This window comes from Pundamilia nyererei, unplaced genomic scaffold (genome assembly GCF_000239375.1).
Source record: "Pundamilia nyererei isolate P.nyererei 1_Seehausen unplaced genomic scaffold, PunNye1.0 scaffold00353, whole genome shotgun sequence".
Lineage (NCBI taxonomy): Eukaryota > Metazoa > Chordata > Actinopteri > Cichliformes > Cichlidae > Pundamilia > Pundamilia nyererei.
The window spans coordinates 188,831-207,261 of NW_005187754.1; the positions used below are offsets into that span (position 1 = coordinate 188,831).

General features: G+C 45.8%; 2 protein-coding genes across 5 annotated transcripts in view; both read left to right on the forward strand.

The window, feature by feature from the left end:
- The window catches only part of LOC102207492 (coatomer subunit delta), an 11,313-nt gene extending 9,523 nt beyond the window's left edge, over positions 1–1,790 (forward strand). The window contains exons 8-10 of the mRNA XM_005752319.2: positions 39–147; positions 246–450; positions 1,142–1,790. Of these exons, the coding sequence (XP_005752376.1) occupies positions 39–147; positions 246–450; positions 1,142–1,231 (404 nt within the window). The 3' untranslated portion in view covers positions 1,232–1,790. The remainder of the gene's footprint in view (positions 1–38; positions 148–245; positions 451–1,141) is intronic.
- A 13,502-nt stretch (positions 1,791–15,292) lies between these two features.
- Positions 15,293–18,431, forward strand: part of phldb1b (pleckstrin homology-like domain, family B, member 1b) — a 111,082-nt gene continuing 107,943 nt past the window's right edge. Inside the window, exons 1-2 of one of the 4 annotated variants that reach the window (XM_005752324.1) lie at positions 15,293–15,402; positions 16,183–16,366. In XM_005752324.1, coding sequence (XP_005752381.1) covers positions 16,298–16,366 — 69 coding nt within the window. In that variant the 5' untranslated portion in view covers positions 15,293–15,402; positions 16,183–16,297. Of the gene's footprint in view, positions 15,403–16,182; positions 16,367–17,689; positions 17,973–18,431 lie in introns of those variants that run through there. The other 3 variants (XM_005752325.1, XM_005752328.1, XM_005752327.1) reach the window with 3 other exon arrangements.

Consider the following 18,431-nt stretch of genomic DNA (forward strand, 5'->3'; position numbering starts at 1 on the left):
CTCCTCACTGTATCCTGACCGACTCTTCCTCCTCACAGTAAACTGCTGGCCGTCAGAGAGTGGGACTGGCTGTGATGTCAACATTGAATATGAGCTGCAGGAGGAGAACCTTGAGCTCAATGACGTGGTCATCAGCATCCCTGTACCGTACGTACTTATTCACAAAATGTGTATAAGAAGAAAACTGTTACTCTGTTACATCCCTGTCAGTCCTGTGTATGACCGACATTCCCGGTGCTCCTCAGGTCTGGAGTGGGAGCTCCGGTGATTGGTGATCTGGATGGAGAGTACAAACACGACAGCAGGCGAAACATCCTTGAGTGGTGCCTACCTGTCATTGATGCCAACAACAAGACGGGCAGCCTGGAATTCAGCATCGCTGGGCAGCCCAATGACTTCTTTCCTGTCAGCCTGTCCTTTGTGTCTAAGCGCAACTACTGCGACATCCAGGTGGGTTGCATATGATGGAGGCTGACTTCAGTGTGAGGGACAGAAGCTCTGTTTAACTGAGGAGCACATTTTCCACACAAGGTCTTCGGTTCTCTAAAGTGAATCGGCCTTTAGTTTAATACGTGACAAACGTCTGTAACTTCATAATTCAGTTTTATTTATATAGAAGCAAAGAACAAGTCACCTCAGGGTGCTTTTAAAGTAAAGAGCCTACAATAACAGGGAGAATACCCCAACAATCACTGCTGTGAGCAAACGCTTGGTGACAGTTGGAAGGGAAGAAACCTCCAGCAGACCCAGGCTCAGGGAGCAGTGGCCATCTGCCGCGAGTGGTTGGCGGTTAGGGGAGGAAGATGGGAAGAGATTATTAATAACTGGGACTGAGTGGCCCTGGGATTTGGGACAAAACACATGTTGTCCACTTAAGACTGTTTTGTTACATAGTAAGGCAGGCTAACGTTAGCTGTTGGCTAACATTAGCCTGCCCCAAAAAGTCACTCTGTGGTTTTTGTTTGCTTGTAACTAAAGAAACAAAACAATCCAAGTTTTCAGTGGATCAAAAAGCTGAATGGATGTTTAAGAGGCCACAGAGTGTGACGTGAGCTTGAAATCCAGATGACAGTGCTGTGTGTTCGTCCCTGTGATAGACGGAGTAGCTGCTGCTAACAGACTCGTGTTTCTCTGTCCACAGGTTACCAAAGTGACTCACGTAGACGACGACAGCTCCATTAGATTCTCTTCAGAAACCTCCTTTGTCGTCGACAAATATGAAATCCTGTAAACCTGTTCAAAGAAAAAAAATTGAAAAAACAAAATCACCAACAAAAAAAAAGTCTAAATCTATGCTTCACAGAAAGATTGAAGATCTCTCGCCTGCCCACCCTGCATACTATATGAGACTGTGAACATCGACAGGACTCAGTCAGCCCTGGGGCGAGGCCTCTTCCTGTGGTGGAGCGTCGCAGCGGTGGTGTATTTATATGTTTGTATGAGAGGATCATCTATATATAGAGTTAATTGAACCGGCAAACACACACACACACAAACACACACACACAGCAAACTTGTGTCCGCCAAGCAGAACTGTAAATGGGACAAAGTAGAGGATGACTGCAGGGGTGCAGGAGAGCCTAGCGGTCAGGTAAACCCTGGCGGTAGACCGGGCCACTACACTGAGCGCTGGTTGTTTAACTGCCCACCCTGATGTTCATGCATCCTCCACAACGCTCGCTCGCCGGGATTCTCGCTCTTTCTTTTCACGTTTTCTAAACTGCAGAATAGTAGCTGTCTCAGTCGTTATAAGCCTGACTTTGTTTAATCACTAAACTGTTGTGATCTGATGTCTTGGTGTCGTTCTTCATTCAGCTTCTTTTGTTTCTCTCTCGTGCTTTGAATTTTGTTTCTCGCCAGATTTCTGTACACGTGCTTAAAAAGGAAAACATGGCTGTACTCAGTATGTCGCCTGTACTGTGTGAGGTCATCATCAGCAAAGTTCTCCTTTTATGTTCAACGTGGATACATTTTTTACTGTTTGCTGTATGTTTTTGATTGTTTGCCACTAATCTGGAGGTTGACAGTAAAGAGCAGGATTTGTGAGGGACTCTCGGCTGCGCTGTTACCAAACAGCAAATACATTTGACTGTTGCATCTGGAGAAAATGGGTTTTTGTTTTGTTTTTTTATGGTAACACCATTACAGCCACTCCTTATTTTGTCAAGAACAGACTGTGTGTTAACCTCTGGTCCATTTAAGTCCAGCTCTCAGCTATCAGATATCCAAAAACAGGACTTTGAAGAAAAGCCCAGAAACAACACCCCAGCCCCTAATCTACCATCCCACAGGAGCGCTCTCGTCTCCGATGGCAGTGGGTGCAAGTTGGCACACAGATCAGAGGCTGCCAGCCTGATGCTCCACTCGCTGCGCTCACATCCCAGCTCAGCTCTTCTGTTCTCACAGTCATCCTTTACTTTATTATTCACCGTAATGAGTTTGTCTTTCATGGGTTTTTTCCTTTTTTCCCCAAATTTGTACTCACCAAATTGTCGCTGTGGTTTCGTAGACGTGAGGTGGAAGTTGACGACACGCAGCGTTTTTAACTACATTACTGAAGGGGAATCTTGACATTCCAGTGTACAATTAGAAAAAAAGAATCTTTAATGGAATAAAATGTATTATGGAAAATGTAAGTCTGACTTGGGTTTTTGTTTCAGTGGGCCTGTCATAATTAGGTCGTTGTGTAATTGTTGTGTTTTTGCATTACATGAAGAAATCGTGTTTGTCCTGTTTGTGTTGTAGTGCTCACTGCGTTGGTTACTGTGTGAAACAGAAAAAGCCAGCACGCCTGTTATTATCAACAATCAGATTAACCACACCCACTCAGTCTGCTGGCATTTGAGGCTTTTTTTTCTCCTGATGACCAATGTTTGCCTCTAAGCCCCCAGCTGCTCTGATCCCACAGGACTTCACTCATCAGGATCATGAGTGGGGGTCACAGCAGCTTCTGCGTGGCTTTTTTATTGAGTGGTTGTTACTGTTCCTATCAGCTGGAGGCAGCATCAACAACACATTTTCACCCGGAGCGCTGCTGCTCACTGGACTTTCTCTTGTAGAGCTGGTTGTGTGGGAACATCCCAGTAGATGAGTAGTTTGAGACCAGGCTGCCTGGCTCCAGCAGCTGTGCCGTCAATCTCCTCATTCCTGATGCTCAGTGTGAACTTCAGCAGGTCATGTGTCCTCACACGCTCCTCGCCTGTGCAAAGGAGAGACAACATTATATACATTGAATAAAACAATCTGGAAATTTGACATTGTGCGAGTGGGTGTTAAAGAGTCGAGTGCTGTGGTGAAGGTGAGAAGCGTCAGGCTGGGGTGTGTTAAGAACGAGTCCTGTCTCGGTCACTTATGCAGGGGGGTTCTGGTTTAGGAGGGATGGCCTGAGCATAGAAGCTCCTCTCCAGCCTCTGTTTTTGCCCAGATGGTGTGGAACCTTCTGCCTGATTGCAGAAGCTGGAACAGTTCACTGCTGGGATGGGACGGGTCCTTCAGTATCTGAGCTGCTCTGGTCCAGCATCTCCTCGTGTAGATGTCCTGTAGGGAGGGGGAGCAGCCCTGCAGCAGCGTTCTGCTGTACGGGTCACTCTCTGAAGAGCTTTTTTGTCCTTGACACAGCTGTTTCCATACCAGGATGTGATGTTCTGTGTGAGGATGCTCTCCACAGCACCTGCATAGAAAGTCCTGAGGATCACTGCAGAGAACCTGAACTTCCTCAGTTGTCGTAGGTGATACAGGCGCTGCCTAGCCTTCTTGGACTGGACCTGAATGTAGGCAGACCATGTCAGGTCTGAGGAGATGTGGACATCTGTGCACCCTCTCCACTGGAGCTCCACTGATGATAATGGGTTTGTGGTCTCTGTGCTGACTCCTGAAGTCCACCACCAGCTCCTTGGTCTTGCTGACGTTCAGTTGGAGGCGGTTATCCTGGCACCACGATGCCAGATTCTTGACTTCCTCCATGTAGGCCGCCTCATTGTTGTTGGAGATGGCGCCCAACATCACCGTGTCATCAGCAAACTTCACAGTGGTGTTGGCGCCGTGGCCAATATAATTATTAAAACTAATGATTGATGGTAAAGATCCAGAGCATGGCCTGTACAGTGACGCATCACACAGCCTGCAAATGTGTTTGTGCTTCAACAATGGTTTAAAAGTTGAATGCAGCAGTTGTATTTGTAAGTGAGCACAAATCATCTGCAGCACTGGGCCGAGTCTACGAGGTTCTGTGTAAGATTCTGTTATATTAGCACGAGAGGTGGTTTCTTTAAAACAAACCTGATTCTTTTCTGCTTTGCTCATTTTTCTCCTGATCAGGCCTTTGTTTGTAAATGTACATGTAAGCCAACACAAGTCAGTTTGTGTGTAGAAAACAGATTTACAGGCTGAGCGTATCATGGATGGCCAGCATGTTTCCTCCACTGAGATGTATTAAAAGCTCTGGAAACATCGATACAGTTTCCCTCAGTGGTCCAAGGAACGGTGAAGCAAAGTAAAACTGCCACATTACAGGATGTTCATGCAAAGCTGAGAGCCGGTACTGCCACCAGACTCCACACTAAACTCTGTGCATTGCAGAACTCTGAGTCCAGCACACACCGATGCTGTGTTTGGATCATATGTTTGTCCTTAAAAACCTTTACAGATGGAAACGTGCCCGCTAAGTTTCAGGAGCTCGTTCTGCGTCTGACTGCGTTGTGTTGACAGACGAAGATGAGCAGCTGTGAAGATGAAGTCTGATGTTGAGCTGCTGTGGGCAGCAGATGGGTAAATGTTGGGGAGTGGGGCGGTGTTTGAGAGAGCTTACCACCCGCCTTATTTAGCCTGTGGGGCGTTGTTGGGGGGCGGGGGTGTTAATAGTGGCCCTCCAGTCATTAGGAGGAAGGTGTGTCTGTTTTCCGAGTGAATGAGCTGATAAGCTCTGCAGAAGGTTTGAGGGGAGAGCAGCACTGTTGTCTGTGGCGTGTTAAACACAGCCGGACGCCTCGCCGCAGAGCACGCTGGGATTCTTTTTGGATCTTCTGGCTGGAGTTTCGGTGGATTTTCCTGAATGGAGGCTGGAATTCTCTAACCCTTAGTTTCGTTTAATTTCACTTGGACTAAAGTAACGATGCTCAAGAAAGTACGATTCAAGGTAGGAGACTCCTGCAGTTTGTATGTTTCGGTTAAAGCTCGTTGAGGCTTTGTGCAAATACTTTCTTCTTCTTGAATAATTGATACATGACTGTTTACATATCTAGATATTTGTCATGGACACAACCTGCTCCCAGTCTTCACATTCTTCCAACTTAATCTGTTCCTGCGTCAGGTTTAAACATTTCACTGCTGGGAGCTCTTCTGCCTCACAGGAAACCACGAGCTTAACTTTCCAAGTTTATTTGGCCATCTTAACAGCCACCATGTTGCACAGGGTTAGGGGTTGCAAATATTATAGCAAAGAGCCGCACAGAGAAAGAACGGCGTTCACAGAAAACTCCTGAGTAAGAAAGACAGCAGAGCCTGACATCAAAGATCATAATGGTCATTATGAAGCTCAGTCCATCGCCCTGTGTCCACATCCCTGTGAGCCACACAGGCTTTGTGTCCCTTTCAAGAGAGCCTGCGACTGAGCCGACCTGTGCAGGGCCTCTGGTGGCTCTTCATCAGCAGCGGCAGCGCAGGCTGCAGTTCCGTCTGTGTGGTGGTGACATGGAGGTGATAATTACAGCACAGGGACGGGAACAGGAGGAGCTCCAGCCGCTGGCGGTCACCCGCTCTTAATACGAAGGTGTAAACAATCGCATCAGTGTTTGCCATGAGCGCTGTGCGTCTCAAGACTCACTGAAGGCACACCTGTAATCAAACAGCCTCCGCAGAGTCTGAAACCTTCTTCATTGTCTTTGCATTGAGCCACCAGGTGAATCCACCAGTGTGCAGCCTGTGGATCCTATGGAAGCCCGTTTCCGCCACTAAAAAAAAAAAAAAAAGGATCCATAACTCAAAATTTCGAGTTATTATCTCGAAATTTTGAGTTATTATCTCGAAATTTCGAGTTATTTTCTCGAAATTTCGAGTTACATTTCTCAAAATTTCGAGTTAGCGCTGCCAATCAGTAATCTATGTGAATGACGTCATTTCCATGTTACCCGGAAGCTGAAGCCCTCAGCTACAAATGCTACAGCTAAGCTACCGGTATTACATCCAGTCGTGAATGCACAGATTGCTGAGTGTTTTCAGCCTGGCTTCACAAATGATGAAATCCCTGTGTTATTAGCTGAATCACATGGTGTTACTATCAGCAAACATACTTTAATTTGTTGGGATCCGTTTTTGAGTGCGCGGTCCTGCGCCATATGCTTCCGGGTAACAAGAAAGCGACCTCATTCACGTATATTTTTGATTGGCAGAGCTAACTCGAAATTTTGAGAAAAGTAACTCGAAATTTCGAGTTATATTTCTCGAAATTTCGAGATAATAACTCGAAATTTCGAGTTATGGATACTAGCTTTTTTTTTTTTTTTTTTTGTGGCGGAAACGGGCTTCCATAGGATCCAGCACGTCACCTGCATGTTTGGCCTCCTCTTTGGCTCACTTGGCACTGCATTAGAATTAGGCAACTTCCCCGACACCATGACACCGTCGGGCCGAGAGCTGCTGGCAGGCAGGCCTTTCACAGTGCTACCACTTTCACTCTTCTTTGGCTGGTGGGTCGTCTCCCCTGGTGGTTACGATTTGATGAGGAAATGAGCAAATACAAAGTAGTGCGAAAACTATTGTCGTTGTCACCAGAGCCTCGCAGAGCTGGAATATTATAGTTCAGGATTCTGTGAACCTGGAAAACCAACTAAAATAAATCTCCTTAGTTTGGTAAAAACTCTATTCATCAGTACATGATTATTAAAACTCTGGATGTCGACAATTCAAGGCTTGTACCACCGTGAGCACACCCGGTCCCGTCTGGTCTCAGACCCTCAGAGCGCCTGGAGGAGGCAGAGCAGCTCATTGCTAATCAGGCTGGTGGTTTGATCCCTGCTGCTCTGGTCTGCATGTCCAAGTATCCTTGGGTACGATACTAAACCCTGAGTTGCTCACACTGCATTCATTAGAGGCACTGGTACTCTGGATGCTGAAGCCCTAAAAGTGTGGCATAAGAATCTTTGTTTTTATTGTAATACCTGTGCTGAGTGTCCTACCTCTGACACATGCTGTCCATACAGTCACAGTCACATGACTGAAACGAATAAAAACTAAACAGACAACAAACTAAATTCTAACAGAGAACGACTCATCTTTCAACAACTGGACTGAATCAAAGGTCAGGATGAAACTCCCTTCTTCTCCTTCATGTATGACCTCAGTCAAGTCCGCCGATGCAACATGAACATCTTCATTTTGTTGCTAACACATGAACACGCAGTGGCCGTGAGTGTTCTCCCTCACATCCACACTTTGTCTCATCGGGCTTCAAAAACAGAGCTAGACAACGGAGAAAATGTCCAGCGTGAGGCTGGGACTCCACTAAGCAACAGGTGGAGTCAAAGGCGTTCCCTCTCCTCTGGTCCACAGAGGTGCAGGTGGATGTTACGTTAGCATTGTGAGGTAACCTGCAGTAGTTTACATCAGAATAATCTCTGAGCCAAATGAAAACACACCGGCCTGGTGTGTCTTTCCACATTTCCACTTACTTCACTGCAAGCAGGTCCTGGGTTTGAAGCCACCCCCTGGGTCTGTGTGGACTTGGTGGGGTTAGTTAGTGATTCTTAGTTGCACACGGGTGTACGGTCTCTTATTTCTTGTTTTCTGTGTTATATTCTGTACTTTTGTGTGACTCTGCATGCTCCATCTGCCCGTCTTTGCTGCTGAAACACACGAATGTCCCCAATGAGGGACAATGAAGGATATTTCTGTTCTATTGGCACGTAATTGGCTTGTGGGGATAAGTTAATTGGATAATCCAAATTGTCACTAGGTGCGAGTGAATGTGAGTGTGAATGGTTGTCTGTCCCTGTGTGTTGGACCTGCGACAGACTGGCGACCTGTCCAGGGTGTACCCCGCCTCTCGCCCTATGACAGCTGGGATGGGCTCCAGCGCCCCCCGCGACCCTGAAAAGGATCAGCGGAAGTGAATGGATGGATGGATGGATGGATGGATGGCACGTAATATCAGAATTATTTCAGAAAAAGAAACTTATGGGGGTAAATATTATCAGCCCCCTGACACACACACTGATTGCTGATTGTCACAAAGGAAAATCAGGATATGGATATATGACGTTATGACAAGTTTTCCAAGTTCCAAAAACTGGAGTGAGAAGGATCATCAAGAAATTCAAAGAGAGCTGAAAATACTGAACAAACTACTGAGAGATGGGTTTAAAGACCCCAGAAGACAGGAGTGAATGACTTCGCCAAGTTGGGAATTGTAGTCTCAAAGAAGAAAATCACAAAAACCCTAAACGGGAATTGACTGACAGACTGGGAATCTCATCAAGATGAAAGGAATCAAAATATGTGAAGGCAGCAAAACTGGGTCTGAGTCATTGCTCTGGCCCCAAACATGTGGCACTCCTGGTGAAGAACTTCGTCTAGAGGTCCAAAGTGAACGTTACTGTGTGGGCTCCACAAAGCGCTCCTATTGAAGATCTGCGGGGTGAACAGAAGAGCACGTCCATGTCAGGAAATCTAGAGAAGCTTGAGAGATTTGCCAAAGTAGAACGGGCAGGGATTGCCATCAGAGGAGCAAATCATTTCTTTCCATCGTTTGGTATTTGTGAAATAATTTTGTTTCTGTTCTGTGTGGGTTAAAAGTGTGGAGAGCCACCGTGGCAAATATGTGTGCTTGTCCCACACTTCTTCCTTTCTTTGTGGTTTCAACCGGTCAGCATCAAAGCAGAGCTTCGTCCACAATCTTGTTCCACTGCAACAGACCCATGAGGTGCCTGAGCAGTCAGCTAGCATTAGCCAAGAATCCAAGGATTTGGCTAATGAAATAAGAAACTGGCACCAGGACTGGCCAACAGCAAATCTGACTTGATGATATGTTTTATTTATTTAATATAGATTTCTTGAATAAATAAAACTCTTCCAGAATAAATACTCCCCCCAGACTGATCGGGTTGATCCTGGACAAATCTAATTATGATGATGCAGGCTGTGTTGCTGTGTTTCATTGGATTGTAGCTTCATGGTGCTGTTCTTCTACAGTTGTTGTTTTATGTCTCATTCTTGTGTCTTCCCTTGTGATTCATGTTTGACTTCTTCGAGGGTATTGAGGGGGATTTGTGGTTGTATCATTGTGTTATTTCAGGTGTCTTTGTGCTCGTGTTACTCACTAATTCCATCATGGCTGGTTGCTTTGCAGCCCCTGTTCCTGGCATCAAGGCTATAGTGCATGTTTTTGTAGCACCACCTCTATGGTAACCTGTGAGCACATAAATCTGTGTGTAACCTCCGAGTCATGCTTTGCCATGACCTTTGTATGACCAGGAAGCATTGGTCTTTGACTTACACAGAGCCGTTTGCACTGAGTAAAGTATTTCACCGACTGTGACACATTGGATGAATTCCGTGTCCACGTGTGAAACGTGCTCGCTGCGACTCTTCAAACAGCTCGGTGAACCCGTGCTGCTCTTTGTTTCCTCGCCACCTCTTCCTCGTGGAATTTGTCACCTTTCAGCTTGAATCAAAGTGTGGATCCAAAGTGTTTTGTTGTTTCATTTAACTGACTTCTTAATACTTTTCATTCTAACAGTAACAAGTTTCTGTCTTGAAAACTGAAAGAATATTTTAATAAACAAAGAGCCTGCAATAAAAGGGAGAAACCCCAGCAGTAACATGTGCCCTGTGAGCAAACACTTGGAGACAGTGGGAAGGAGAAACTTCCTTTTGACAGAAAGAAGCCTCCAACAGAACCAGTTATTATGTGGGCACATATTTGCATGGCAGCTCCACAGGTAGAGTTTGTCATAATGATGCTTTGATTTTGATGTGTGACTTCTGTTTGCATTGATCATATTGCGTTGGGTTCTGCACATCACTGCAATGCAGAGCTGCTCGCGTACACCTGAGTGCTTTTTTCTTTAACACTCAGTGTCGGAGACAAACTGTGGGTTCAGTATTTTACCCAAAGATACTTGGAAACATACTGAAGGGATCGAACCACCAATCGATGACCTGCGCTACCTCGCTGAGGTACAGCCATCCCCAAGTAATGGTAACTAATTTATCTGAAGCTGTTCACATAATACACTCGGACCTGCCCGTACTCTTGCATTAGCACCTGAAAACAGGGCAAATATTAAGGATAGAAAGGAAAATTCACTGTAAAAATGTGAAGTGGGGTGTAAAACACTTATGAGACACGTCGGAGTAGAAACGAGCAGACCCACTGGTGCAATGTGAAAATCTAAATCCCATTTATTTCCTTTATGACTCCAGTTTGTATGCGCCTCTGCTGGCAGAGCGTCAGCGTCCATGAGAGGCACTAGATGGCGCTGATGCTCTGCCGTTCCTCTCTGCCTCGGAACGACAGAAAGGGAAAACGCCTGAAGCCAGATTCTCAGCAATCACACATGTTTCAAAGGAACCAGTGCTCGCTATCGTCACACGGGAACATGTCGGCTCTGACAGACAGAGCATGACATGAGAACCGACGTGGACGTTATTGTCACTCAGCGATAGTGTTGTTCAATCAAACGTTCCAGCAGCGGCACATTGTGGCCCCGGGCTTCAGGGGCAACACGAGTCTGATTCGCCGCCCGTCAGCTGCGAGCACATCCTGGCAAAAAGCGATGACCCATTTCCATCACATCTTTACATTCCTCCTCCTCTGCCGGCCCTGCTATTTGAATTTAGACCCGGTCGATGGTGTAAGAGGAGACGTCCGAGCTTTTTGCTCAGCGAGTCAGACGCTCCCTTTGTCTCAAAGGATCGAGTCGGCGCCCATCGAGGCCTTTGATGTTCATAATGAGCGATTCCCTCAGCTCAGCCCCGCAGCGCTGTGCTGTATGTTTCTGTAAAGGATGTGAATGGGTGTGCGTGGGTGCTGGTGCAGTGGGAGAGGAGCAAACATGTTCTTCATTAAAGATGAAAGGAGAGGGAGCTTTTACTGTCTCAGACATTTATGCCAAGTGTGAGGACGTGTGTGTTTACAGAAAGGAGAAATTGACCTCTGACCCCCGCACTCATTCGTAGTTACCTACAGGCTCATCCACACAGGGTACCTGGAGTCATGTGTGGAGTGGATGTGACTCAGTGCCACACTGGGCGCATATTCACTGGGGTGGACATTTTCTCAGGTCCTCAAGCTTTTATTTTAAGCTCATATATACGATCACTCCACTACATTTAGTGAGCACATGCAGCTTTTTACCATTAACCTTTGTGGGGGCAAAAGAAGCACAAGCTTCTGTCAGTAAGGGACGATTATCTGGCGCCCGTACAGTTTGCTATGTGGTTGATATGCAGTATTTAGAGACCATCCAAAACTGCAGTTCTAGCATTGCTGGATATTTATTTACAATTTACTGGTTACATAACAAAATTAGCTGTCAAAGTAATCCAGTTACTTTGGAGAAACTGTTACAGTAATGTTGAGTTACCAGAAAGAAACAGCCGTTAGCAATTAGCTTGCACATGATGGGGGGTGTAGGCTACCGTACCAAGCTTTTTCGACGCTGGCAGCGTTAGCTACAAGCTAGCTAGTGTTGTGAACAGTGCTGTGGAGCGGTGTTTAGTTTGCAACAGCTCATTCAAAATGTGAAGAGCTCCTTACCAGCTTATTAACTCAGTAAATGCATAGTTACATTTTTAAAGTAATACTTCAGCAGTGTAACAACCATCCACTCAGGGTTTGTTGACGAGTCATAGTTCAGTTTAAATTATTTCATGATGAGCTGCAGCACAAGAAGCACGAAACAATCATACAAACAGTGAAATGACTAAAAATGTTTTTTAAAATAAATATTTTAACTAGGATTTAATATAATTAGTTTAATTTCTGCACCTTTGGCCCTCTGTGGAGCACATGAAGGCGACACTGTCGTGGTTTTGGGTCTTGTGTAATCATTGTTGTATTCCTAGAGTGACTTATATGTATTTATACTTCCTCGTTCAGTTTTCTTACGTTTATGATTTTTGTGATTGTTGTGGTTCTGGTGTAGTTCCCTTTAGTGTTTCCCTGTGTTTTGTTCTCAGTGAGTCGTGTGGATCTCAGTCTGGTTGTCATCGTCGTTGTCTCTGAGTTCTGTCTTTAGCGTCCTTTTAGTCAGTCAGTTGGACTTAGTTTCGTCCGTTATCTTCTCCCATGTTTACTGATCTTTACCTTATTGACAAGCTCGTGCGTCCTTGTCTCAGTCTTGGTATTTGTGCTACTTCCTGTCTTACTTTGATAGTCGTTGTGTTCTCATTACGTCTGATTTGTTCCTGCTGTGTTTCCACTTCCCTGATCGCCCCTCAGTGTGTGTCTCCTGGTTCCTAGTGTTGTCCCAGTGTAGGTTTTCATGATTAGTTCCTCGTTCAGTTTGCTGTTCTTATTTTTGTTCTGTTTCCCAATCAGCCAGGATAAACGGCTCACCTTTGCCTCCATACGATCTGCTGGCCGCAGGTCTTGACCTACACTGCCACACAGACTGCTGTTTCATGCTAGGTAGCCTAAAGCTAATGTCTACATACCATGTCAAAGGACAGTATTACCAACTAGGAATGTTGGCTAGCTGATTACAGCCAAGACAGATGTCTAGTAAAAAAGGCTTGTGAAGCCACCTGCAGCGCTACAGCCTGAGAAAAGGCGTATGTGCACTGTTACAGCATTGCCACAGCTGATAATGCCAGTGTGTGATGGTAGTGGGAGTCGGCGCTAAGCTGGTTTCCAAAACAGAGTATGAGACAAACGGGGAGTTTTGATAGCCGAGCATTTCAGTGCTGATTATCGGCCCGTGTTGATAGATCACAGCTGTGTGTCTGTGAGACGATTTCCCAGCAGCTGCCAGAGCCATATCAGCATTTCTTTGGATAAACATGTTGAATGTGCTCTGCAACAGCCAGGCGGACAGATTTGGGCTGATAGTGTCCTTTATACAAATCATGATAAATCCCACACGGCCTCGCAGCAATGTTAGGCATGTGCACTTTGTCATATAATTCAAAATGAAGCTTTCTCCGGACGCAGACATGCAGGCAAGTGTATTCACACACGATAGAATAGAATAGAATTCAACTTTATTGTCATTGCACATGCACAGGTACAGGGCAACGAAATGCAGTTTGCACCCATCCAGAAGTGCTTTAGTGATATAGATATATTACAATATATATTAGCAATAATATAGATATGTGAGTATATTACAGAAATGGGTCTATTATGGTATGTTATAATGTACACGGTATGAAGTATGTTGTGAATATTCTATAACTATAAGTATGTACAGGCTGTAGTGAGTACAGGCTATGTACAGGATATGAACAGGATATAAATATGAAAAACTATACAGAATATGAAATAAATAACTTTACAGAATCTGAGATATACAGCTATACAGAAATGGGAACTATGCAAGTTATAAACAGTTGTAGGGTTAAAAATTATCGAATGTACAGAATGATTATTTACACAGAGCTATACAGTAGTGCAGTTAAGATAAGTGAGGGTGTAGATAGTTTCTGGATGGATGGATGCAGTGGTTCAGGCTGGAATTGAAGTGAAATTTATTTTGGTCAACAACAACACAGATGATCATTTTACATAAAAGTACTCAATCAATTCAGTGCACACGTCTAAATCAGCAGTTTGCTGAGAGAAGCAGCAGCTGTAGATGACAGCCTGCAGGGGTTCTGCTCTACAAACGACATGCTGTCACTGTTTGTCTTCATTAAGGTGAGTCAGTTTCACACTGTTGGCACAACAAGCACAGCTCAGAACCCACTGCACTCACATCTTTCCATACTGTGCATTTACATCCTACATGTGTTGATTCTGTGCCAGGACATTAAAACAGCTGAGAGCATACGCCGTCCCTCAGTCTGACCATCGTTGGTTTTTCTTATTTGCTTGCTTATTTCAGTTTTTCTTGTATGTAAATGATCTGTTTCACTTTCATTCATTTCACTGTTAGTTTTATTATTATAACACAGGCGGGGTTTGGGAGGGGCAAACCAAACAAGCTGGGTGATCAAATCGAACACAGCACTACCATGAAGACGACTGGCACATTTAACAAAGACTCAGTCTGTGGACATTCACTGCATCCCTGCTTCCTTCAGATTTGGTTCAAGTTAGCTAGAATAACTGGTGACCCACCGAAGAACATGTAAGAGTGAAAAACAGTCGTGAGTTAAAGGATGACAGGGTGAGGAGGTTATTTATGGATCAGTGATCATGGGGAATTCCTCAGATGCCGTTTGTATTCCTAGAGCCCAAATCCTGGTGTTTGGAGTCTTTGATGTGTCTTTGAAGTGATCCCACCAGTTTGGCAGCGGATGCTTTAGACCTTCTCAGGTTCGCTGCTACACGTTTCTGAGGTACTTTCCCCAATTTTGATTAGTTAAAGCTGGCTGATGAGGCCGGCGTTACCTAAAGGCACGCTTTCTTTTTCTTTTCTGCCCGTTTACTGTTGGGTCCAAATCAGTCCAATATACTGACAAGTGAGACGGAGTGTAAATGACTCGTCTTCCCTGGATTCTGCTCATTGTTGTGCTGAACAAACTGGACCAGAGCGCCGCTCTCACAGGCACAAACCTGTGCTCGGAGAGGCTGTGTTTACAGTGGAAGAGAATGAATGGCTGTTCTGTAGTGAACAGCTGCCTGCTCACTGTAGTCCACTCAGGACTGCAGCGTGTTTACCTCCGAGTCAGGTTTCATTTCTCTGCAGCTCAGGAACAAAACTGCATCGCTTCACCCAGAAGAAGGAGCGCCTTGTGTCGCTGTTTGGGGCACGGCTGGGAGGAGGGGCAAGCTCAGGGGGTGAGGGTGCGCGCGTGTGCGTCTGTGTGTGTGTCTGTGTGTGTGTGTGTGTCTGTGTGTGAGAGAGAAAATGAAAGAGTGACCATGTGATTCAGGAGGGGGCGAGAGGGCGGAGACAAACAGGCAGACAGTGTGTGTCAGCAGAGTGTTTGCCACATGGCTTTAGCCCAGTGTGTGTAATGACAGCCACAGAGTGTGTGTGTGCGTCTCTGTCTTTGTGCGTGTGTGTGTGTGTGTGTGTGTGTGTGTGTGTGTGTGTGTGTGTGTGCATCAAGGAGACACAGTGAGTGAGAGACCCTGATGAAAGGAGAGAGAGCAGCTTCCTGTGTGCATCCTGCTCACGTTCTTTCTTTGTGGCTTTTTTGTTTTTCGGGGTTTTTGTCACACCAGCAGCGACATGTTTGTTTAGACCTGTGGTTTCACTGGACCCTCCCACTGCACAGACCCTCCCACATCTGCATCAGGTAAATTCAACATGAGCACTAACATTGGAGCAGAGGGAAGCAGAACATGGTGCAAACGTGGTGACGGACTTCACGGCGTGTGAGCTCATGTGGTTATTGTGACTTCACACGTCTACAGTGAGTCGGAGCTGCAGTCTTGCTAACTGGATCAATTCTGAACCAAATGGCGCTCCAGGTGTGTTTGTGGCGTCGCTGCAGTGAGAGGCGGTTCATCAGCTCTCTGTGGTTTCAGTATTTCTTAGAGAAGGGGCTGTTCATATTTCTTGGCAACACCAGAGCGACATTCGGTAACATTTTCCAGCTGTGCGCCTCACACTGACGTTACTATCAGTGACGAAAATAAATGATGAGGTACTGTATGACATCATCTTATGAAAACACTTCTCATAAGTACCTGGCTACTCGTTTGTACTGGAAGACATCCATATGAGATTTTATAACCCAGTAACAGAGACACTGATGCTGAGCCTGCTGCAGCTGCTCCCTTCAGATTTGGTCTTTGTCCTGCCTGCACAGTTAGTGTCTGTGATACAGACTCAACAGGCCGAGCTTGGCGGTGGGACCTGTTCTCTGCAAAGCCTGAGCCAAACAAGCAGCGCTGGCTGACATGTTGCACTTACACTAATCCAGATGTGAATGTGCTGCGTTCAGAGCTGCTCTGCTCCATCAAATGACTGTGTGCAAGTGAAAGGGTGCCTTGTAGTGACACAGAGTATGTGACCAGACGGAGCATCTTCTCATCAGCACCGTGCACTGACTGCTGGTTTTTATTTTTCTCAGGCCACTAACACTCTGTGGTAGGGAGCAGGTGGACGAGACTGGGGAAGTGGAGGCATGCTCTGGAAGAATGACAGTCAACAGAAGCGAGACAGAAAGGTGAACGCACACGGAGTAGATGGTGAAGATGGATGAGATGAAATACCTGGGGTCAACCATCCACAGTAACGGAGAGTGCACAAGACAGGTGAGGAAGAGAGAGCGTGGAGGTGAAGTTCAGGGCAGCAGATGGCAGTGAGACCTGCTGTTCGGTTTGGAGACGGTAGCACTGACAAAGACACAGAAGGCTCACGTTGTTGCTGCGAGTGAGCAGAAGAGATGTGTGTGTGTGTATATATATATTATCGTTTTAAAGCCTGGATCTGCTGGAGCAAACAGTCAGCCGTGCTGGTGTGTGGCCAGTTCAACGACGCACATCTGGACCTGGAGACAAGTCCTGTTTGTCTCCAGCTTTGCCTCTGAAATCTGACACACACATTTTTGCCCTTTTGTAACTCGAGCACATTTTTATTTTATTGATTTATCTTTAATGAAATGAGTTGAATTCCCCTCTGTCAAAGTTGGTGCCTGTCGCGATCATATGGTCTGCCTCCACCTGCTCCCCACTCTCACCACAGATCGCAGGGACTCATGCATGACCCCATCTGCTGACCTGTCCATCATCACTGCAAATAAGGAGTTCAGAGCCATCTGTTATTCCTACTGCACGACTTCACTGTGTCACTGCCCTCATCCATGTCCTGCAGCAGCCTCACATCCTTCTCTGACACTCCTGACCTCCTCCTGCAGAAGTACAGTTCCTCTCTTGGTTTCTTTCACAGACACAGTGAAGCTCAGCGTCTCAAGGCTAATTCATGAGAGTAACTGTTGGATTACTACTTGCTAATGTAATAGCTAAAGGACCCAATTCTGGCTGATCAGATGTGTAGATTAAAACAAAAAAATGGCACATATGCAACTTTAACCGGATGCAAATGCAGCTTTCTGTGTTTGATCCCATGCATATATATTTGCAGCTGTCTGCAGCTTCAAACAGCCACAGATACATTTGATCCTTTCATCCTGTGACTCTCAGGATTTAGTTTCACAGCAATCACCTGCTCACATAGCCAACCAGGCAACATGTTTACTGAAAAAAGTGGACTCTATACTCATACTTTAGTGCCAAAGCTAGCTAACATTAGCCAGAATAGGCTACTGATCCTACCACAGGCTAGACATCCTGCACTGAGCTCAGGAAATGTAACTAAACTGAACATCAGGCGTCTTTTCACAGAGTGAAACACACAGTGTCGAGTCAATACTGTGTCCAGCCAGTTAGTGTCTTAGCACAAAGTTGCAGTTGTACCTGCAGGAGCCTGGGCCTGTGAGAGGCAGCTGTCTCTGAAACATTGGCTGCTTTATGGACCAAAGGGGAGAGAGAGACGCATACAGGCTGTGCTGTTGTCAAACCCATCAGAGCTGGAACGCAGCTTTCTGGGTGCCTGGCAGAGGAAACAGCAGCACGGGGTTCCCACACTGCAGCAACTCTCCAGCTAGTGATAATAAATCCTTTGTTATGTGAACTCATTCTGTGGAGAGCATAATCAGGACGGAGGCACTCTATCCACCCCCAAACATCCACCCAGTCCCATTCTCATACCGATTTCAGCCGTGTTGGACCTGAACACGCTCCTGGAGCTCTACTCTTGCTGACAGCGATACTCCTGACCTCAAACGTGATCGGTGTTGGATTTATTTTCTTTGTTTTGTGGAAGGAGACGACTGTGCTGGGCATTCACCAGCAGAGGACGGTAACAGCCTTATAATTCATACAAATTATACTGTCTCGTGGCAACTCAGTGCAAGACCCCGTGTGAGTAGATTAATGAATGCTGCCTGTTGTGGGTTACAGATTTGGAGCAGTGATGAGAGCATCCGTTACATTCAGGCCGTTAGCATCAGAGCGCTCCTCAGTGGGAAGCTTCTTGAGTGTAATCGACCTCATTCCGATTTATAGAGCCTGTGTTAGCAGTTAGCATCATCTGTGTGTGTCGATTACCTGGCGATCGTGTCCAGGTGTTTCAGACACGCTGCACAATCACAGAAACAATACAAAGCTCACACTTTTGTTTCTGATTTCAGGAATTTGCTGACATTTGTGAGACAATAACTGTTAGTAACAATAACTGTTACTGAGTAACTGTTACTGAGTAACTGTTACTGAGTAACTGTTACTCAGTAACAGTTACTCAGTAACAATAACTGTTACT